This window comes from Hyposmocoma kahamanoa, unplaced genomic scaffold (assembly GCF_003589595.1).
Source record: "Hyposmocoma kahamanoa isolate Upper Pololo Valley unplaced genomic scaffold, ASM358959v1 78, whole genome shotgun sequence".
Classification (NCBI taxonomy): Eukaryota; Metazoa; Arthropoda; class Insecta; order Lepidoptera; family Cosmopterigidae; genus Hyposmocoma; species Hyposmocoma kahamanoa.
The window spans coordinates 15,484,415-15,508,806 of NW_020653945.1; the positions used below are offsets into that span (position 1 = coordinate 15,484,415).

General features: G+C 35.3%; 3 protein-coding genes across 3 annotated transcripts; 2 read left to right on the forward strand and 1 right to left on the reverse strand.

The window, feature by feature from the left end:
* The first annotated feature begins 464 nt into the window (after positions 1-464).
* On the forward strand, positions 465-6,582 carry LOC113233368. Its single transcript, XM_026468493.1, has 6 exons — positions 465-664; positions 1,218-1,386; positions 2,969-3,099; positions 4,279-4,345; positions 4,448-4,565; positions 6,298-6,582. The coding sequence occupies exons 1-6, from the start codon at positions 610-612 to the stop codon at positions 6,481-6,483; spliced, it is 726 nt and encodes a 241-aa protein (XP_026324278.1). The 5' UTR covers positions 465-609; the 3' UTR covers positions 6,484-6,582.
* A 422-nt stretch (positions 6,583-7,004) lies between these two features.
* On the forward strand, positions 7,005-15,701 carry LOC113233007. The gene is made up of 7 exons (XM_026467938.1): positions 7,005-7,036; positions 10,579-10,667; positions 10,891-11,083; positions 13,476-13,606; positions 13,819-13,882; positions 14,464-14,581; positions 15,338-15,701. Exons 2-7 carry the CDS (start codon positions 10,580-10,582, stop codon positions 15,536-15,538), a joined length of 795 nt encoding a protein of 264 aa, XP_026323723.1. The 5' UTR covers positions 7,005-7,036; position 10,579; the 3' UTR covers positions 15,539-15,701.
* Positions 15,702-19,427: 3,726 nt separating this feature from the next.
* On the reverse strand, positions 19,428-21,379 carry LOC113232793. Its single transcript, XM_026467588.1, has 2 exons — positions 21,325-21,379; positions 19,428-20,970 (listed from the first exon to the last, which is right to left on the reverse strand). The coding sequence occupies exons 1-2, from the start codon at positions 21,362-21,364 to the stop codon at positions 20,666-20,668; spliced, it is 345 nt and encodes a 114-aa protein (XP_026323373.1). The 5' UTR covers positions 21,365-21,379; the 3' UTR covers positions 19,428-20,665.
* Positions 21,380-24,392: the final 3,013 nt, after the last annotated feature.

Sequence of the window (24,392 nt, forward strand, 5' to 3'; positions counted from 1 at the left end):
ATAGTAAATGCAGGTACAGTCGGTGCCCTAAGATATCTGACACCTATGATCTCATATACGAAAAAAAGACCTGACTCAATCCCCAATAACCGACTTTATAGTAATGAGAGCCTTCTTACGGATTCAAAGGCATTTCAGGGTTTTACTAAAATTTGTATTTATGCAATGTAATTAAAGATCAAATGGGCTAAAGCATATAATATTATTTAATTTTACGACTCACTGGTCAAAGGTTTAACATCTTTCTTCTCACTGATCTACTCGGAACCGAGTAGTCGGCATAAGTCAGGTATCTTAGAGCATCCATTATGGCTTACCTACGCAACCATCTAGATTCAAAATTCTGACATAAGTACGTCATAGGTTGACTTTTGTGTGATATTATGTACTAATTAGTCAATAAAAGTAAACAGCACATAGATAACAACACAAAGTACATTCAAATATGGGAATTAATAGAATGCCACACATTGATAAGAAAATCCTGCTTTCGAAATAACTGATAAAGTTTACCTTAATGAACCTAAATACATCATGGCCAAAGATTCGGGTTTAATTGTGTTCTTTTCTTCTAGTAGATATCATCCTTTACAATCACTTTAAATCATAATGAAGCTCTTTTTGGTGGTTTTGTTGATTGCCGTTCATACAGTGTCTACTAATGGTAAGTAGCGTAAATGTTTAAGTAGCATGATGGTATAATTAACAAAGAGTTTCGTATATTTTTCTGTGATTGGTTGGTTCTGGTTCAGTTCGAGCATAGTTATTATATAGCTAGCTTTACATATGCAAATTTAGAGGCAAAGGTGTGTATCTATCGTGAAATTGTTTATAGTCAAAGAATATCGAACAAATTATCTATAAACAAATACCAATAGGAATAGAACTCCTCGTGAAAGAGTTCGTCCAGGGAAGTACTGCCACCTTATCTATTTCTACTGCCAAGAAGTAATGTGCGCATTACTGTGTTCCAATTTTGATGTGTAAGGTGCTGGTTAAATTACATGGGATTTGTCAGCTTACGTTTAAGGGTGACGGGGACAATGGTAGTTCCCTTCAGATCTTTGCGATTTAAGGTTGTGAGTTGTATTGCAACTGATATGAACAGGCGTGTCGCTTACCACGACTTGTACATCCCGTCACTTAGTCTCATAAAAATATTAAAATACCTCAAGTGTGCACGCTATCATATTAGTTTAATGTTTGTAATATTTCAGATGCTATTGTCAGGAAAGGTGAACGCTTCACACCGAATTCGATAATGCGACATTTATTCGAAATGTTGAGAAATGTTATTAGAAAGGGCGACTCCGATAAAAATATCCAACCAACTGATCCTTATAAGTTTCCGTATGCGGAATTCTACTTTCGAGAAACTTTCCTAAGGTAATTAATTACTAAAGGTATTTATTAGTATTATATTAACAAATTATGCATTTGATTGTCGCACTTGATGCGACCATAGGTTTTCAAGCTTTGTGATTTGTTTAACCGGTCATTTAAATAAAAAATATTTTGTTGGTGGATAAGGCAAACGCCTTTATTCACGTAAAGGTAGTTAAAATACACACATCGACTGCTTCTACGTAATCTATCGTAAGTTACAAAAATAGGTTTTTTTTTTTTTATAAATCACTTTATTGTGTAAGTTTAATAACACTCATCAATAGATAAGTACGTATCAAATATTATTGCAATATCTTGAGAATAGCAGGTGTTACGCTCATTTAATCCTTTCAAAATATTTAAACGATCTATATACCTAAAACGCTCGGTACAACCCAAATTCCCGTCTGTATATCCTTGTAAAGTTTGGAATTTGGGCTTACGATTCTTTACGTAGGAGGGGACGATGTACTTACATGAGTACGTTGTTGCAACGGAAAAAATGATCGAGCAGTGATAGCTTGACCTTACCGCTTCAATATCGACCAGACGACCTGCACCATCGGGTTTCTGAATAACTTTTTTTTTTTTTTTGACGGGGGGAAATCTTTATGGATACCCCTGAGCCCAGGGAGACTCAGGGGTTATGTGGGGACTCTCCCTCCAGACTGGAGGGCCTACCCCACTAAAACCCCCCCGGGTTTCCCTCTCGCCGGTTGAGTCGGCGCCGTGGGATCAGTGAGCATTCACCACGACGCCGCCCGGGGGTTTCTGAATAACTAGCAGTTAGGTTTAGTAATTAGGTATAGTTTAGTTAGGTTTAGGCTTTAACGGTGAAATTATATATCGCACCTGCAGCTACTTTTGTTCAACAAGGTTCACAAAATTCTTCGAAGACATAATGCACTTTAATATACTATGGTGGTATTCAGCCACTGAACTACGTCACATTGGTCGCAGGCTATTATGAGAAATAAGTTAATTTTTTGTCAAATTCTCCCCCATTCCTCATACTTGGGAATTTGTAATATGTGATGTTTATATGTAACGCATAAGATCATTGTTATGCTAAGAGCGATGCCACCCGTGTGCTGCCCCAGGAAGCGAGGAGGATGTGAACAATGTCTTTGTGTTAGAAAAACATTAAATGCTATATTTGCAAAATATGTAACTCTTGAAAAAAAAGCTATGATTTCAATTTCGACGCACCGAGTGCCACACGAGCAATGCGGTGGTGGTTTTAACGTAACGCCACTTACTTGCGCACCGCAGCACCCTCTCCGCTTCATCTCTTGGCCCCCCGCTGTGCACGCGTTCCGTCACCTTGCGCCTTTTCACCGCACCGTCTGGCATTTCGTTCTGATTTATATGTACTACGCAGCTTCACCGCTCAGGCGTCGCAACGTCAACGTAACGCATTGATGGCATCGCTCTAACACACGTGGTTTTTAAAATATGAAATAAATGTATTATTCTCCTTTATATCATTTATCTTTAAAGGAGACCCCAACCCTGAAATGAGTGGTACATGATTTAATGGTGATGAATGACTACATTTATTTATTTAATGTTGGAATTTCAGACTACAAGCAAACATAAGTCATGGAATTATCAATGGCTTGGGCGATTTTGAAGTTCTAAAATCAGATTTTATCAAGGAAGCAGTTGCTGTTGATTTGGACATTACTTTTCCTTTTTTAAACTTTGAAGCCGGTAATGTTTGTTATTCTACTAAACTCATTTTCACACAAAAACACAGAACGCACGAATGCTCACATCCTATACTGTCGCATATGACCGCGTAGAGTACATCGCAATTTTGCATTGCAATTGTACAGCGGTCACAAGCAACATTTTGTACTCAAATAATTCACGCGGTTGCTAGCGACAATTAGTACCCTTGTTCGATAATCAGCGCCGGCGCTAGCCCATGTAGAGCCCGGATGCAATTAATACCATTTTTTTATATATACAGGAAAATGCCTTATGCATATCCCGCCAACTCTCCTCCGTTGACCCACCCAGCGATACAAGCTCGCCCGATGTATCCTCGCAAGCCTACCCACAAAAACTTGTGTATGCACCCTCACCCATCGGTGCCGGCTCGTGGGATACCGTTAAGACTCGCCACTCACCCCGGTGTCAATCAATACCTTGGCACCCTCTACTAGTCACGCGGTCAAAATGGATAACTTACAGCTACATTTTCCCCAGAGATCGAAAATTCGATTACAAATAGTCTTAAGTGTAATTACAAAATGATGTTGGGAAACAATAGGCCGTTTACTTCGCTGCACCATAGGTCTACCGGCATTGGGTATAATAAACCCACATATTATGTAATTATGTATCAAAAGTGCTTTTATGACATGAAAGCCATTAAAATAATACGAAATGCATGAAACATATTAAGCATAAAAAATAAGTTGACAAATCCCATGTGCCTATAATTTCATCAACACCCTTATCCTTCAAAAAGTGGAACGCAGTAATGCTAACATTACTGTTTGGCGGCAGAAACAGGTACGGTGGCAGTACTTCCCTAGACAAACTCGTCAAAAGTGTCTCTTACTGTCTCCTGAAAAGTTGTCATTTTGCAAATGTGGCCTTATTATACAAAAGGTGCAAATAGTCAAAAATCATTATTGAACTTAATACCTAAAGTATAAGTGATAAACGAAAATGAATGTAATTTAAAAAGATAGCATTTGATATTTGACTAACAAAAACATACTAAACAATGAAAAATTTCATTGTGGTAGTTGGGTAAAATGCTGACCATGCTGACAGTGTTGCCGACTTCATTTAGAAGTGATCGAGTGAGAAGATTGACGATCTCATGTATTTTTCCTAAAGTCTCTTTACCTGCTCTCTTACGTTTGGTATTTTTAGAACATTATGAAATGGAAGGAAGTCTATTTCACGATGCTTTCCCATTATCTGGAATGGGACTTTTACAGTGAGTAGATATATTTTGACTTACATTTACATTCATCGATCTTAATATATTTATTATCCTAAAGAATGCGTCTACGTTAATTCTAATATAACTGTGTTCCAGATTTACTATCCATAATCTAAACTTTTGTAGCAAAGTTTATTTGAAACAATCAGAAGACGAGAAAGCAATATTAATTGACAGATTTGAAAATCCTTACTTCTCAATAGAGCAAATTACTGTAAGTACATTTTGAATTGTGGTTGTTATTGTTTATGTTGGAAGTTCTATTCGTTTATGGGAAGAAAATGATGGACTGTGTATGTATCTGGAAGATGTAGAATTTTATTGTTTGGGCATCTAAACAACACAAAATAGGCAATACTGACGAAAATGTAAAGTCGAAATAACACACACATACATAATTTAGTCATGGCTTTGACCCTAAGCTAATATTGTCTGAAAATAGGTCTGATAATTAATGATCTTTAAGATTACATATCGCGAAGATATTGATAAAACACCGACTTGTTTCTAAGTAAAAATGGCATTAATGCTGAGATAATTAGTAAATAATCGTAATTGATTTGCTTACGAATTTAATAATTAATTAGTCGAACATTTAATATTTTTTTTGATTTACTACGTAATATCGAGTTCTTAGGTTTTCGCGATTGTTACACATAGGAAATGAAACTGTTTTTGCGGATTTAATTCGCGTATATGTATATATTTTTCAAACAAACCGACGTTTCGGGCCCTTTACAGGTCCCATGGTCACAGTTGACTGAGGTGGTACAGTCTTCAAAAAGTTATGTCTAATATTAATGCAAACCATCCTATTTTTTCATTATAGTTACAATAGTTATTAATTAAATACCTTATTTTTAATTTTACAAAGAAAACATTCCAATTTACGCTACATTTAGTTTTACATTACTACGTAATGTTATACGGATGACTTTGCTCCTTGTGGTACTGAATTTTTTTTCATAGGATCGTTCCTTACTATACTGTTTGAATAAAATTAGGGTCTCATGAAATCAAATAAAGCCAGTAGGTTGCAGTCCACCTTTTTTTAACCGGAGATTTGCGTTGTAGCTAGGCGGTGTGAATGTGTATAGTGGTGCTGTGAAACGGTGTTAGGATTTCCATTAAAGCTGTGCAAGGTAGCTAAACGGTGTGAGGATGCGTACTGAAGAAGGATGAGTAGCGTATTCTTTTCAGCTGTGCGCGGTTGGGGTGCAATGTGGTGGGGTGAGAGGAAGCGACGACAGCCAGCTCGCTCATGTACCTCACTCGCATTCCTCCAGGGGTCTCGAACCTACCGATTTTTAGGCATTTCTCCCGATTTGGCGCTTGTTCTACCGAAATACCGGAATGAAACGATTTTTCTATGATTCTTTTAAGAGAGAATTTCTCCCGATTTTTTACTGATTTTGAACAATCCAAGTTGGCATCCCAATTTTTTTAACCTTTTAAAGGATTCCCTACCGCTCAAACGTCGATCGACGTGTAAACAATATATTTGGGGAATACGTTTGTGTTCAAATACTTACCATAACCTTACTGAGTGAAATAACATTCCTACTTAAGATATAGAGATTTGTTCAATTTATAATTTTTTTATTTACCGATTTGTGGTCCAAATATTTTACATGGCAACCCTACCGATTTCGCATTTTGACTTTCGAGACCACTGCATCCCTCGCCCATATTGATCACACACATCTCTTGCTTTTGTGGTATGTACAAATACTTAGCTCGGCTAGCCCTTTTTCACCAGAACTGCGCTAAGCGAGCCTAGGAAAATGGAGTAATCCTATTGGTAGATCTTTTCCTCGTACACCGTCACTACCTGACACATCTTTGGTGGAAACGCAGCCTTAAATAAGGATGATGGAAATAGAAAAGTTTGTGTAGGTACTCTGATCTAAGATATCAATTGAGATCATTTTTTAATAAAATTTCAGAGCCGTACACAGTTCGACGACAACTTCGACGACATTTTCAACGCCATGATCGAGGATCTTCTGGCGGATTACCTAACTCGCTTCAGCGGGTACCTTGCGTCGTCTTATGGCAGCTATCTCATAGGCATCCTGAATAAATATTTCATGCACTTCGAGTCTTGGAGAATTATTACCGTTATTCTTTGAAAATAACACGTAGCTATTTATTTGTAACTGAAAGCGTGTAAATCATGTATAAACATGTTGCGTGTATTTTATACCTCATATTTCAAATCAGGTTGTAAATAGGTGTATTACGATAATAAATTTATACGCTTTCCAAAAAAATTTAAAGTTATTATAATTTGCACCACAAACGAATTTTATGTAAAATATCTATTGTATTAAATATAATAACCATCCAGCTGTAGATAAATATAGATCTTATCACAATAACAAATCTAAAAAACAACTTATGCGAGGATTATTTTGATTTGATTCCGCAGTCATTAAACCGAGGCAAATATTGTACTCGTATTTTAGTGACAATGTCAATGTTATGTAGGATAGAGTAAACACATTCCCTTACATTCCCTACGTCGGTAATTATCGACAGATGATTACGGTAGTAATTACGCCTGTATCGACAATTTGTCATTTTTTGACATGTTTAATCACTGATCAACTATGATTATGACTTGATTTATATACGGAAAGTGACAAAAAAACGTAGTGACTGTTGGACAGCGAAGATTATCAGGTAGGTGCGAGATGAAGTGAATGTGTTAAAAGTGGTTAATACCAATATCTGCATCTGGATTTCCCTAATATATGTTTTTGACGTAAACTATATAAAGAATATAAAAAGAAAGGACGACGGAAATCTCGTTTTCTATAATAGATGAACTAAACGTCTATTTAACCCATCACGCATTCTAGAAACACGCGAGAAACACGTGTCCCTAACGAACGATTTTGGTAAAAAAAAACTTTTTATAGTGTTTTTGTAATTTTTTTTTAATGGTGAGAGGTGGGGTTAGAGAAACCGTGTAACTCTAGGTCGCTACAGTACCAAAATCGTTATGGACATCGTGTGACTCTAGGTCAGGTGACGGTTCAGAGGTGATAAAATATGTGAAATAAAAGACATCTTTTGATGTCACTGGCAAGATCTTTTTCTCAAAAATACAACACAACCTACGGTTACACATTGAACATCAGGTGAGCTAAAGACATACATTTTTAACAGATACTCTTTTTGAAGGAATCAAAATTAATTACATATTGAGAATTTCAGAACCAAGGGAATAAAAAAACTACAGCAATTATTTAATTTTTCTATAAAATTGTAAGGTCTTGTTTGATTCACTAACATTATAAACAACAATTTAACTCCATTGAAGTAATTCTTCAGCATTAAACTTGTCAAACATTGATTTTTTTTTTTAATTTATTAAGGCTTTGGCAAAGCCATCAGCCTAAACATGAAGTTTAATTATGTTTCTGTAAATATGGCCGCCACAAAGAGGATAGGCAATTTGAGGCGGCGTGCTTGGATTGACTCGGGATTCCTTAAAACGGGCCGATACGGGTATTCTAGTTCGAGATTTGTATAATTTCGCGTTTTAATCTTCGATTAAGGCACAATAGCACTATCCTATTCCACTTTCAACTAGATTTCACAAAATAATTAAAAGTCAAAATAAAAACGAAACTTTTCCCTCCAAAAGCTCCAGAGCGAATCCACCTCAAACCTTCCTCAAACATTGATCGGTTAATTTACAGGTTAGTTTTCTTCACCTAATTTTGATGGCAATTTTTATTATTTAAATATTGTAGAATATTATCGTGAGGTGTTATTAATAGGGGTTAAAGTATGAAATTGCCGATTTGTACTGAAAATCTAAATTGTTTATTTTTTAAATTTTTAACAAATTTATTTAATCAAAATAGTTGCCATTATTACCTATACATTGCTGCCATCTAATGGGAAGGTTAAGTTAAGGCCTTTGCGATAGAACTCCGACGATCTAGACTGCACAAACTGTGTGAAAGCATTTTGTACTGCCTCCTGGGAAGAAAACTTCTTGTCACGTAGATAATTGTCCAAATCACAAAAAAAATGGTAGTCCGTTGGAGCAAGGTCTGGTGAATACGGAGGATGACGAATGGTTTCTAACTGCAGGGTCAAAATGGTTTCTCGTGCTGTGTGAGGTCTCGCGTTGTCGTGGAGCAATAATGGTGAAGATCGATTCATGAGTCGGGGCTGTTTTACTGCTAGTTTTGTCAACATGGTTCGGAGTTCGGCACAATAGACATCTGCCGTTATTGCTTGACCAGATCGGAGAAAACTATAGTGAATAACACCATGCTGAGACCACCAAACAGTTACCATTACCTTTTTATTGGTAAGTTTTGCTTTAGGACACTGTTGTGGCATTTGACCTGGGGTCAGCCATTGCATTTTTCTTTTCCGGTTATCATAAAGAATCCACTTTTCATCACATGTTACAATTCGATCCAATATTCCTTCATTTCTGTACCGGTTCAACAAGGCAACACAAGTTTCAACACGCGTTTCTTTCTGCATATCAGTCAAATCATGAGGCACCCATTTTTCGTATTTTTTTATTTTATTGATTTGACGCAAGTGAGTCAATATTGTGGGTAAGGTAACGTTAAACCATGCCGCTAATTCCTGGGTAGTTTGACTAGGATCGGCTTCCACTATATCTCTTAATTCATCGTTATTCACCTGTGTGGGCGGTCTTCCTCGTGGCTCGTTCTTTAAGTCGAAATTTCCATCACGAAAGCGTTTAAACCAAAATCGCACGGTGCGTTCATTAGTAGACCCCTCTCCAAACGCAGCATTGATATTGCGGGCTGTTTCTGCCGCGTTAGTTCCGCGTCGGAACTCGTATTCAAAAATCACTCGAATTTTCGCAGTATCCATCTTTCTTGTCTAAATTGAATAACAAAAACAATTGAAAGTCGATATTCAAATGTTTCAAATTAAAAAAAAAAAAATTCACGGAAACCATTTGAAAAAAGTTTCATTCGAAAACCTCAAACCATGAAGATTCTATGAAAATTCAAAGAACCTATTGCAATAAAACGGCAATTTCATACTTTAACCCCTAATATTAGAGTAATAACCTGAAATATTTTTCAATATTTCACAAAAATTTACTGGAATACGTAAATTAAAAAAATTGCCACAGAAATTAGGTAGACAAAACTAACCTGAAAATTGCCCATTTCAGTGGCCTTAAACCCAAAGGAATCAATGCCAGACGAATTAAAAATATTGAAAAACATCAACTATTGCAAATTGCAGAAAACGGTCAGATAAGATTATTTTAAGCAGCTTGATCTAATTATAAATAAATCATAAAATGACGATACTCAAAAATTTTTAAATTTTATTTATCTTAAAATTTCGGGGACGTAACAAAAAATGTTTTACCTCGGCACTTACGACTGAAAATTTCCGTCAGGAAGAAATTAATTCAATGCTTTCAATGGTTATAAACACATTTTTTTTTTTGTAATGCACCAGTAGAATCACTGCTATATCCCGGACGATATTTAAATAAGTTATGGTATAAAACCAGGTTTATATACGCATATGAATCATTACCTTTTCTACAAAAATGTTATACTTAGTACAAAATAATTGCACAGTAACATAATGATACAAAATCTAGAGTGCGGACGCAATTTTCAACTGTTTGTATATACATTACCCGTAATTGTATCAGTTTTCCAATCAGATTACAGTTTAAAAATGTAATAGAAAAACAAAATTCATTTATATCAAGTTCAAGTAGATTTTCGCGATTATTATACATAGAAAATGAAACTATTTTTTTCGAATCTAAATCGCATTTTTTTGTTTTCATACAAAACAACGTTTCAGTCCCTTTACAGTTTCCACGGTCAAACTGCTGCCAGTCAGCCGTATCCATGTGACCTGTAAAGGGCCCGAAACGTTGCTTTGTTCGAAAAAAACAAATATATTTACGCAGTACATATCCGAAAAAAAAATAGTTTCACAATACAAGATATACCCTATGTCGTTCAGTATCACGCTTAGTAATATAACCTATGTAACCAAGTATAAACCAATATTTCACGGTCAGTAGTTCAGCTAAATATTGCCGTAATTGCTATTTCGTTACAATCACAACTGTCGCCTTAAACAATGTTTTCACTTAGCTCCTATATGAAAATAAAAAGTAATAAAAATCAAACAAGTGATAAAAAAACCATATAAAGTGCAAGATTGTTTTTAAATTTTAGGATGAAAATTGCGCTGGTGTTAATGCTGTGCGCCATTGCGGCCGCAGCACCCAAAGTCGAAAACCATAAAGTGGAAGTCGTCAATAATGGTAAGTAAGACTATCAATAATAAAGTGCAGCTACAGATATCAAACATAACACCTGAAAAGAATGAATCAAGTTTCCCCATGCAGAACTAAACAAAACCTACCTGAAGCTATGTAATTTAATCTAGCGTATAAATCGATTTAGTTACTAAATTTGTACCTATGGAAATCTCTTGCTTACTAGTACTATTTACAATACATTTCGTGACAAGAAATCATCTCACAGCAGATTGGCTGTCGACAGTACTCGAAGATTTAACTCCGGAACAGCGAAATATATTGGTGAACGCTCTGGTACGCCAACTGATCGCGTTCTTGCGATACATAATCACCAATGGTTCATCCGTCTTCGGCATTCCGGTTCTAGATCCTCTTGAACTTGAATCCTACCATTTCTATTTGCCGGCTGGAATTATCAAGTAAGTATCTGCCTGCTGGACAAGTTCGGCCGAATTTTTAATAAGTGAAAATTTCAGGCTCGGTGCCCACTAACAGGACGGCGCGACAGGGGATTTTTATGTGACGAATAGTAATATACTTTAATGTTATGACGTTATAGTTGAAATTTCAATGACAGTTATTGTCGTAGGTAGGAAAACAAAGCTGCGACAAGCTTAGGGATACCGAGACGGCATGGCAACCGCCGGAACGCCCCGGTAACTTTCAGGATGTTTCGGCAGGCTTTTAACGTTACAACTCAAAACAACGTATCTAATTAAAGGCTAACTGTAAGCACGATGACGCGACTGTATGCTTCGGCATGTCTAAGGATATACTTTATTTTATAATATCACTTGAAATGACGGGACGAACAATTCGTGCGCCTGATGGTAAGCTACACGCCTGTCCATAACAGTTGCAGTGCCACTCAGACCTTTAAATTGCAAAGATGCCACTGCGCCCGTCACCCTGAGACATAAGTTGACAAGTCCCATATGCCTGTAATTTCACCAGCATCCATATCCTTGAAAACCGGAACGTAGTAATGCTAACATTACTGCTTGGCGGCAGAAATAGGTAAGGTGGCAGTTCTCCCTGGACGAACTCTTTCACAAGGAGCTCTACTGCTACTAAACTGCTTGCATATTTGCCATAGTCTGCGCGTGCATGTAGGGATGCCGTAGTAGGACCCCTTCCCATACTGTCCTGCCAATGGGTGCCGGGCCTTAGTCTCAAGTTTCATTGGTGTGGAACGGAATAGAAACTAATTTAAACATAGCATGTATGTACGTACTTTTTGACATTTGCGTAAGGTACATACGAGCCAAAAACAGGTTGCGCATCTTCCAAAAAATTTTCGCGCTGTCTCGGGTGGTTTCGGGAAGGTATTCCCGCAGCACGTTATTGTACGTTAGTCAATTGACATGAAGTTCATTATGGAATGTAAATTGCATAAAAAAGTAATGCAATTAATGTTAATTTAAAGCAAGAATTCTAGTTAAAAGTATGCCTTCTGGGTGAAATTCCAAAACTTTCAATTTTTTTTATTATGTTTTATGAGTTAGTAGTTTTTGTGACTGTTACAATATAATGAAAAGCATTCAAATACGAGTGTGGGAATCATAAAAACATCACACGTGTGTTTTAATGCCTAATGATGTACTTTATCTATACACATATGATACACATATTAAAAGCTCTCTATGATGTGTTCAGGAACCACATGCATAGATTTAGTATTTATGTACCCTAAATACCCTAATACTAAATCTATGACCACATGTTACGACTGGCGAAATGACAAATAAAAACTTTTCTCACGCATGTCACACAACCGTAGTTTTATTTTTAATTCATAGACAAACTAGAGTCGGCCCTAACTCTTATATCATTCGATATCAAGTAACGTGTGAAATTTGACAAAATTGTTTGCTATTGACATTTCATTTCGAATAAAACTTCATCTCGACTGATATTAGAATTGAGGTCGAATCAAATTGTTTTTTAGATATGTTCGGAATTTGAATGTAATAATAAAATCGAATTTGATGTTAAAAATAAGCAATAATAACATATTCACAGACATTGACTTACAATTATATGGACGTCGGGTCCGCGCTAAAAAGTGTCCGCACTTGTAAGGCGCTAAAATCGTATACAGAGCGCGACACTCCGCTTTAGTCTTCATTTGTTCTACTGACAGCGCGATACTGCGATGACATAACAATTTAAATTTCGAATAGGTTGACTTGGGACATTTTTTTCGTGGTTTTTGTATTACACCCGTCGTCCATTTATTTGTAAGTCAATGTTCACAGATAAGAAATTTATGATATCGTCGCCTTACTTTCTCAAACTCGTATTTTATAAAGAGTGATTATTTTTGGAGACGGCAAAATTTTCTATTTATTTTAAATTTCTTATCAAGAGGGTTCATTTGGATGCATTACTTTACGAATAGGTAAAAGCCAGTGTGTGAATATGAAGGAAAAATGTTAGGTATGTGAAATCAACCAGTAAAATTCGTATATACAATTTTTGCATTTCAGTAACTTTGTGCTTTAAGATACGAGTTTGACAAAGTAAGGCGACGATATGTTTGAAACATACTTCGAGTATAATCATACTGGCATGGTTCGGCCACGGAAGCCTATCGATTACCATCCTGGATTCGATTCCCGGGCCGCGAAATATATTTGTATGACCTACATTTAATTTTCTCATGAGTTTGGGTGTAATTTGTAGTTGTCTATGTGTATGTCCATGGCACCCGCGATACAGGGTTTCCCTAGTGTGGGACTAAAACACATGTGCGTTATTATTATTACAATGTTAATAAAATTACCAAACATTATTGTATTTCCTCATCAGCTTAGACATGACATTGAAGAATGCCTTGGCGACTGGTTTTGGCGGCTTTGTGGTGCACAAGAGCGATCTCAATCTACGTGATCTCACGTTTGACGTCGACTTCACATTTCCCAAGTTAGACATATCTTCTGGTATGTGCTGATGGCTTATTTTCAATTGTAAATAAAACTACCTACTGTAGGTTTTAAACATATTAGGTGCAACTTTTTCGTTTAATCAATTTATGAAAGCTGATAGATTAGTAATATCTGTTTGTAGAACTGTGATACAATAAACATTTCCTAAATTTTGTATTGGAACAGATAATCTTCACAAGTTTTTTAAAATATCTATTTTTCAACAGAGCATTACGATCTAACGGGGAACCTGTTGCATGCCATACCTCTGTTCGGAAATGGTAAAGCTGAGTAAGTACCTACAACATTTTCACTCACAAGTAGCTGTAGAGCAAAAAACCAACCTGTTGCAATCAATCTACTTGTAACAATAATGGCAAATAATCAGTGAAACACAATAGGTAGACATTACATAATACCATATTGAACAAGAGTACCTATAACATTTATGAAGAATTTGCAAAGTCGTCATGGTATAAACTGGTTTATATCAGGTACTATATGTACAGTATACCTACTGCTAAATCGACGAGTACTAAATGTGGGCGGTGTTAACTGCAAAGTTTGGCCAGCCATTAATAATCAATCGTTGGAAACTTTACCTAGTCTCTGTGCAAATTCACATTGTCCGGGCTGTGCGCTGTCTGCCTGCAGACGTTGTTCTTGTTGTCGTATATGCAAGGCAATCAGATCTGCTGAACGAACTTCTTCCATCCTCACTACGTGGCAGAGCCTAGCAAGTCTTGGAGCCTTGGTTTCGCCAACAACGTTAGGCTTAGTATTTCTATTTATAATTTTCTTTCATATTCTCCAGCTCCATTAACTTCAGGACTCAGGACACGTATACAAGTGAACTGGTTTTTTTATTACAGATTTGAAATTGAAGATTTCAGAATTAAGGCCCTATTATTCTTGAAACAGTCTGAAGACGGGAATTCTGTACTTATCGACAGGATTGCGAACGCGGCCTTTGAGATGCCAAACTTCAAGGTAATAATCTCAGTATAGAGTACTAAAAAAAACTGACCTCAAAAGTTCGTGGAATTACATTATTTCCCAAGTTTTATTGGAATCGGTCACCGAAAAGTGCGCGAAACCTAGTGTGCCACCCTTGAGGTGGAATATTTTCTTCAAATTTAAATGATACCACTACCGAGGTACTCTCTTTCCAACTAAAGGAATCATCAAAATCCGTCCACAAATTATTGAATTATCGTAAACAAACCTAAAAAAAAAGCCCGACTCATCCAAAGAACAAAGTCCGATGTGATTATACAGCAAGAAGAGAATAAATACATAATTTCGTTATTAAAACTAAGGCCTATGTAAGGGTGTTTAAAGAATTTATATGTCTTATTTCGTTTCGGAAATATAAAATCGAAGAAGGGTCGATCTGACATCCACAGTGAAGGAGAATGAACGAAATGGTAGTACGTTTCTCCTGAGAACAAGTAGTCTTGCACATAGACCTTTGTTCTACGGATGAGTCGAAACATACAGTCGAATTAACGAACCTCCTCCTTTTTTGAAAAGCTAGGTTAAAAATAAGAAATGTCTCTTACGATGAAATAGATTTTGTATTGTAAGTAATATAGTTGTTAACCGAGTGATTTCTGTATACAAACAATATTATCGTGTGAGTCTTAAGACTCTATAATTATAGATATAGTGACTATGTACAGTATAACTTTGGGAGACGTTTGTATTTATATTTTTAATCGAATAATCGTAATTGATATTTTCCAGTCGAGAGTGACGGGTGTTATCGGCGGTGGTGATATCGACGCGATTTTCAACGCGATGATTGAAGACGTGGTCATCGACTATGTGAATAGGTTCCAAGGAGCAATCGCGGCACTCGTCTCTCATGGCATCACCCATTTCGCAAACCCTTTCCTCGACAAACTGGATACATGGAGATTTATCGCACCCCTTTTGCCACGCTAACTTATCCCTTTTTATTAATAGATTGATTTAAGTGTACATACGGTTGTAAATAATATATTCCATTCATTAAATTTGTTACTTGATTCTATTTATTCCGTAAATACTTAATTAATTGCTGTAACCAACAATATTTCAAAATAAAAAGGCGCAATGTAGATAAACTATTATATTTTTAAGTGCACGCAAAATACTTAAGTACCTGCAATTATTATCATTTTGGTATACAAATTGGTGAGGAAATAAGAAAGTAAGGTTCCAAAACACGACGCTGATAGTTTAATCCGTAGATACAGATTGTTACAAAACACTTGTTTTCGACTCAAAGGTAGGTAAATAAATACTTTTGTCGTAAATGTTAATCGGTTCTCCAATTTACCAAACTTCACGGCACACTCCTAAGAAATCCCTCAAATAACCTTCTGGACAGTAAGTATCTTGCACCAGCCATTGAGGAGAATCCTCAGTTAATTCGCTTTGTATCACTACACCACTCTTCTCTAACATCTCTTTTTTAACTTCCGCGGGCACCAATGACCGCGGGACTACTTGATGGATCAGGAGCAAAATAGTAAAGAAAATTATAGAAGTCATTTTCGTCACAGTTACAGCTAGTAACTGGATTTATCGAGAGTAAAACGCAATAGGACTTCCTTCTCCCACGCAAGGGAAACAGATAAGCTGTGATTAGGTACTAATACTTATCAATAACTGCCATTGTTTTTTTAGTCAGTTAGATTTTCTGTTAATAACAATACATTTTTTTTCCTCCGCCTGTGTAGGGCATCAATTTCGTAAATATAGTAAATAGGTAGGCACTTAAGTAGGCAAAACATAGAATGTACGTAATTTTTTTACACATACATATTGATTTTAGAATATTGTCAACTTCTCAATCCTTATAATTATTTTTTTTGTTCATTTATTCTCTTTTTTATAATATCCAGTGACTGGATGGACAAATCGTGTGCCTGATGGGAAGCTACACGCCTGTCCATAACAGTTGCAGTGGCACTCTGAGCTTTAAATTGCAAAGATCTGAGGGGCACTGCCACTGCGCCCGTCACCCTGAGGCTTATGTTGACAAGTCTTATGTGCCTGTAATTTCACCAGCACCCTTACCCTTCGAAACCGGAACACAGTAATGCTGATATTACATTTACTATTTGGCGGCAGAAATAGGTACCAACGCCCTGCCCTTTGTATTATGGCAATGAAGCACTAAAAACTTTTGCTTTTTTTAATTTGATCAGGCACTTCTTCGTAAAATTTTCAATCGGTTATATTTTTTAACTTATGTATATATGAAGCGTATACCTTTAATTCGTGAAGGTAGCAAATAGGTAGCAATTATTGGTAATACACAGTTCTGGAAAATCTGCTCCCTTCATGCTGAACAAAGAGGCGACCAGCCATCCTGACGTCAGAATGGCTGGTCAATTTTGTACCTTAATAATTGGAAAATATAGATGAATATGCTATAGGCGAAAAACATGACGCGTCGCGACGCTTCGACTCGGCGCCAGTGTGAGTCATCAGTAAAATGTTTTTGATGTTTGTGTAGGTATACTTCCGATTTTGTAAAGCTTGGCTCATATTCGTCGTCATCGTTTTTTTTTCTGAAACTGCAATCGTGGGTCATCTGAACGTAGAACTACTGACAGCAAACCGTTCCGACAAACGATATTTATGTACTGACCCATAACATTGATTAAAGCTTCTTCTTCTTCGTTTTCATGTAACTTAAGTTAATAACGTTAAGTAATCTGTGCCTTCTTTAAGAAGTGTCACTATGTTACCAGCGATTAGTATATTTTCTGCCTTAATACGATATCAAATTTGCCATGAAAAACTAATTTTAACAATTTGGCAATCCATCATTTAAAACAGTATTTTTTTAATAAACAATACAACATTTAATCACACAAAACGCTAAAAATCTTTCCATTCCAATCGAATAATTTTTAAATTAATTTATTTTTCAAATTTAGAACGTTTTGTCTTACCTGCCAGTACTCTTTAAAACGTAGACAAAATGTTTCCAAATGGGATTCGCTCTGGACCTTTTGGAGGGAAAAGTGTCGTTTTTATTTTGACTTTCAATTATTTTGTGAAATCTAGTTTAAAGTGGGATAGGATAGTGCCAATGTGCCTTAATCGAAGATTAAAATGCGAAATTATACGAATCTCGAACTAAAATACCCGTTTCGGCCCGTTCTAAGGAATCCCGAGTCAATCCAAGCACGCCGCCTCAAATTGCCTATCCTCTTTGTGGCGGCCATATTTACAGAAACATAATTAAACGAAAACATGGCTCAAAGGACTTGTACCCAAGCCAAAATTATTAATAAATAATGTTTCCGAATGGTTAAAGACAAATGATCTTATCGAGTTCTTAGGTTTTCGCGATTGTTACACATAGGAAATGAAACTATTATACACACCTTATATACACCTACAGGCATTGACTTTTTGTAAGTCAATGCCTGTAGGTACAGAATTTCTGGTTTTGTTTTCGACATCTGTGGCTAACATTGCCTTTTGTTTTTGCTCAGGCGTAATCCTTTGATTTGACCACCCCGCACTGGGTGTGTTATTAGTAGACGTAGAAAATTAATTTGAAGAATATATTGTAAACTAAAAGAAAATTCATTTCCAACTTGTTCTTTATTTTACTATATTATTTCTACCTTGATTGATCACTTTATACTTCCTTATAATATTTTTGAACAATAAAATCTGTAGGCTTTTGTTTATATATGATTATACTACCTTATTATACAACCCTTATTTATTACACCTGAGTAAAAACAATAGTACATTGTGTACTACGGGCGGTAAGTAAGGAATTACGAACGATACTCTATTAGAAGCCCGAATTCGATGACAGGGCTTTCGGAATCTAGGCTCGTAATGCCCGTAGCGCCCGTGAAACGTACGATGCTTTTCATCACACTTGCACGTAAATAGTATTATTGGTATGGTCGGTAATGAGAAGAAAAAATGGCCAGAGAGTTTTAATTGGAGCATTATTAAATATTAATTTTAACTGCCTCCGTGGCCTAACGGTTACCATGCCAGACTGCAACGCAGAGATCCCAGTTTTTTATTCCCGGGCCGGGAGAAATATTTGTATGGTCTACATTTATTTCTCTCGTGAGTTTTGGTGTCATTTGTGCTTGCCTATGTGTGTCCATGGCACCCGCGACATAGGGTTTCCCTAGTGCGGGGCTATGTTGAGTGTGTGCGTTATTATTATAGTCAAATTAGCCTGCACGCAATCATATTATTTACGTGCAAATGTGACGAAAACGGCAATATTGACATGTTAGCCACTGATATAGAAAACAAAAATTATGTAGAATTTACATATCTAACATAAGTAAAATTCCGAGATAAAATTTTCGTTTGCGTCGGGACTAGGTCAAAGACCCTTCTCCTTTGTAAATTGTGTACCTGCCAAGTGTAAATCTTTATTGAACAGAAATATGTAAATTGTAGGCCAAAGACCTTATATACTATTGTTGTAAGCACAATTTTTAAAGTTTGTAAATTTTTTAAGTAAGACAATTTCTGGAATTCTTACTTGACACTTGTACCTATTTGAAAATTTTACCGTTAACTATACAGGATCATAGAATCATAAGAAATAGTAATAGGTACTGAGTTACAATAAATTCTTTGTACTGAGTAACAATAAATTCTTCACAAAGATCAAATCACTAAAAATACGCCAGGCTAAATATTGAAACACAAATTTTTGAACAAAATATATATTTTTGGCAACACAATAATAAATTGTAGAGAATATTTATATACAGTGCTTCTATTTTCTCAATGTCCCTCGGCAAACTTCGTGTTTCAGCTGTCGTTAGGTTTTATTCAGTTGCCCTTTGCCTTTGGTACAGACCGGACGCTTTCAGTCGACTTGGAAGTATATAGAGTTGCTATTACATTTTTTATTTATTACAATTATTATTGTTATCATTATCGTTTTTATTATTTACAATCCTAAAATTAATACCTGTTCAAGCAGCGTGGAAACTGATTACACCATCGATGGCGACATACTAATATAGCTGAGTCAAATGAAAAAAATGCGTTGAGATACGGACTGAATTGAAATTATTAATAACTGGAAAAATATTCATTTTTAGTTATATAAAAAAGCACACTTAATTTTCTTTATATTTTTGGTAACTTGCTTAATGACATGAAGTAACTGTTATTAAAAACTGGGAAATAGTTTTACAGCTCTGTATAAATCACACAGATATCAAAACAACTATAAAGGACATTGTTCTAAATTAAAATTATTATAGATTTTAAATCTAATAATTAATGGACATGGAAATTAATATTCATGTGCATTGGGAAATCCGATGATTGCCGAGAGACATTGAGAAAATAGAAGCACTGTACATATTATCATATAAGAATAACTTGACATGCTCCTTTGGTACATTTATCGACAATATAGATTTGGCTATTGTTGCCTAAGGTATGTTATATTGATTGAGCATCTCTACATACATATTTATAATTTATATAGGTACATAATATAAACATTAAAATACATTTCCAAATTTATTAATGTTAGAGTATACTTTTCCACAACCTTGATTTGGCCCAATTATCAATATGAAATAAATATTTTACAATAATAGTGTCATTATCAGGTTAGTGTCCATTTCTGTAGCAATTTTTATTTCTTAAGTATGTTAATTAATATTTCACGATACTACAATTGACATAAATCAAATGCTTAAAGGTTTTATGGGCTAGTACAGTTGAGTATCTATTTGTTTGTTTGCACAAAGTAGCAAAACACAATATTAATGGGGTATTGTAGCTGTGTGGCAATTTAAATGTATAGGTGAGAAGTAAAGAACTTAAGAGCCAAATAGTATTTTTTACTACAGAGCGTTTTAAAGAGAATGAGACTCTTATGTAAGCATTTAAAATCAATCTTACAGTCAAATAAAATATGGTAAATAAAAATAAACGACGATAGGACTTAATGTCTTTTACCATTGCATGATTTTCAGTACTCTAAAGCAATGTTTGTAATCTAAATTTCAAAATATGGACATAAGGTTTTTTTTCTTCATACAACCCTCAGATATTACTTTAGTTACATTGACGGAATTTTCTACTCAATCCAGACTTTTCAAAACAGCCAATGTTCATAAGGTAGTCTTTGCTTATCCTAACTTTACGGTATTGTGCATTAGATATTATGTTGCCTTTCCATGGATTACTTCTCTCGAGGGGGAGGAGGAGGTTGTCGTTCCCGTGGTGGGGGTGGCGGCTGTCGCTCGCGCGGGGGCGGTGGAGCTTGTGCATTAGGTCGGCGGGGCGGTGGTGGCGCATGGCGCTCGCGAGGCTCTGGAGGAGGTTGTCGCTCACGAGGTTGGTGAGGTGCGGTAGCCATCCTAAAATGAACAAATAGGGTATTTACTACTTGTTAAACCTAATTACATTAGGTCTGTACTGTATGACATCGTAACATCACTATTTCCATTTTTGGAGTCATCATTAATGAAAACAAAAAATTTACTTATTTCAATATCATGATCATTTCAGTTCCATAAATATTTATATTAATATTTAGACTCTAGCTCCCAAAAATGTAGTCCATGCATCACAAAGAACAACACATCCAAATCTTAAATATAAGCCTTTGTCATTATTGTGGACACATTGCTTATGCAATGAACACTAAAGTGGTGTGGGACCAAGACTGTTCCAACATTTGCACCTCATTAGCACATATTGTCAATACTTACCATCAGAATATTGCTCAAAATGTCGTTTAACCTGAGGCATTTTTAAAAGTAACTATAGTTTTGCAATCATATTCTAATGCAATGTCTACAGTAATTATTCTTTGACAACATTGCGGATAATTTTGTGACTAATATTTCATTCCCAGTTCTGTTGTATGGTCAGCTAATAAGTTCAATGTACTTAATATTATCAGTAGTTCCAAATTTGAAAGATTTTTGTGTCATTTTAATATATCCATAATCAATATTGCAGTAAACACTGAACTCGAATGGCAATTCTCGCAATCACAACAGTATGAACCAATTTGTATGATAATTGTGTGAACTTGAAAAAATGTCATACGAGATCAAGTTCAGACAAGTCCAGGACTCATACGAAAGAATCTCCTTGCTAGTAGTTCCTCTGTGTAAACAATCGAGGTGGCGATTCAGCTACTTGCGAATCTCGTATGACTTATAATCAATAATCATAGGCGAGATTTTAGTTCTTGCCAGTATGTAAACATTTTGATACTTGAATGAATCTTATGGCGATTATTGCTTGCGATAATCGCGTAAGATTTTTCGTCACGAAACGTGCGATAAACTTTCTCCAATGGGCCTTAACAGAAGCAAAATTAAGGGTAAATGGATATCCTAATTATTTCACAATAATACATAAGTAAAAAGTACGAAAAATAAAGTATTAAAATAAGAATCGTCCTCTACATGACCGTTATCATATTATTTTTAAAATCTATCTTGAAATATTATTTAGCTAAGCACCTATTTAATTCGTTGACTTCGATCCACAGAGCGGATGAAATATTTTACAAAGTGTGAATTACACGAGAATTGTGAGAATGGCATAATGTTACATCCACTTATCGAAATTAAGCAAGACAAGCTATCTTTTTATTTATTTTATCTTTACACTTACTTCTTTGAAGTTGTGTAGTAGTCTGTTATGCTGGTAATTGTACAAATTTCAATTTGTATTGTATGAGGAAAACATAACGCAAAAAGAAATTTGTTTTGACGTTTTTTACTTGACTGAAGCTGCTAGCTGATTTGACATTTATTGATATTAGGGCTGCGTACAAAATATCGATATATTAAAATGTCGGTATATTTTCATAACACAGTCGATAAATGTTGTCGACATTTATTCTTAGATATCATCAATTCGATATTTTTTATCACAGCCACAGCAAGTGCTTTGAGAATACTTGAAAATAATAATATAAATACATCTTGGAGCTACATCAAGGGACGCGCCATTCATAAGCAGTCCTCTCTGCCAAAGTGACAAATAAAAAATACCTTCTTCTTCTTGGGGTACCATCTTCTACCAGAGGCCAGCTATCATTGTGGCAATTTTGGTAAAAAACACCATCGCGCAATAAATACTACTTTTTTAATACAGTTGCTCAAAACGTGGTATTTTTCGCACTACAAATCGTGCGGAAAGTTGGATTTCTCGCACTAGTGCTTTTTACTTTTCCAGTTTTTTTTTAATTTACTGTTGTTTTAAATCTTAAACATAGAACTAAAGAAGTTGTATATTTATTTAATATTTATGTGCTTTGTGACGTACATAAGTCATTCGTCATTAAAACTTATATTTATTTACAAATACTATATAATGAACGTATCGAGTGGAGGTCCATAGTCTCTGCCTAACCCTGAATGGGTGACAGGCGAGATTATTATGTAATTTATTTATTTGTTCTATGCATTACAGATAAATTGTATCTCACTACCGTGCACGGGTTCCTAAAGAAGTTTAAACAAAAGTACGAGGACTTCATAATAAGAAAAGTGGTTACAGACGATATTACAGAAAATAAACAAAAACAGCACGTTAGAACTAGATTTCCATAGACCTTTAACTAATGGTTGCAGTGGTTGTATTTCATTGTTTTAATTTACTAGCAGAAAATGAGTTTTGTTTAAATACTGTTTTATTTTACTTTCAATGTAGTTTTTTCGCAAATGTATTAAAAAACGTCGTTTGATACACGTGCGGATTTGTTATTTTCACTTGTCTCACGTCTTGACCCTCGCCTCTGGCTCGGGCCAAGAAGCCTTGAGACTCGTGAATAATGACTAACTTTCCGCACTTATATCAAAAATAACTGTTAAAGCCTTTTTTTTTCATAGTGTACTATCGAGTTTATCGCGATAGTGCGCAATGAAATATGCCGTCTTTCACAGTACAAATTCGTAAAAAAAATAAGCTACATCCAGTCTAGTTAAGAATGTAATTACATTCCATACATTATTTTTTACAAATTTACAATTTATTTCTATTTTAATTTGATTTTTTTTCACGATGATCACATATATTCAATTTATCGATTATATTAATTTTATAAAATATTTTGAGTTATTCAACCATTTTGAAAATATTGAAGTAACGATCTTAAGGTCATATTAAAATTATACTTCGCTTTATTTAGCGAATAAATAACTTATGATCCACATCCTAGTTTTTAATTAACAAACGTCAAATCGTGACATAAAACGTGACAAAAAGAAATAACAGCATTCTCCGCGGGACTTCAGCGGGACTTTCCGGTTGGACACTGTCTTCTATTCTATAGTCTATGGCTATTCTATTGCTAGTTGCACACTGTGTAATATTATTATTATTATTTTTGTCAATATTTTTCATATTGAATATTGAGTAGCAAGTAGTAAGCGCGCAGAAGCTTAATTCGTATGCAAGAATCATAAAATGGATGGAAAGAAAAAGTTGTAGTATTTATTCTTTTTCACAATTTATTGTATATGTAGTTAAATGTATGTTAAATATTTTCATGGTTCTGAACACGTATCCCACAATTTAATAAATTCTAACAAAATATGTTTTTCCACAGGCGAAGGATTAGTAACATTATTTTCACCTCGGGCACTATTTTCATCCTCTATTTAAAAAGAAAAGAACGACCGCTTGCCTTCAAAAACTTCCTTAAAATATTTTTTTTATTACACAAGCACAGACACGCATATAAACAAAACAACAGAGGAAGTGGTAGTGGTGGCAGTGGTGGTAGTGGTGGTAGTGGTGGTAGTGGTGGTAGTGG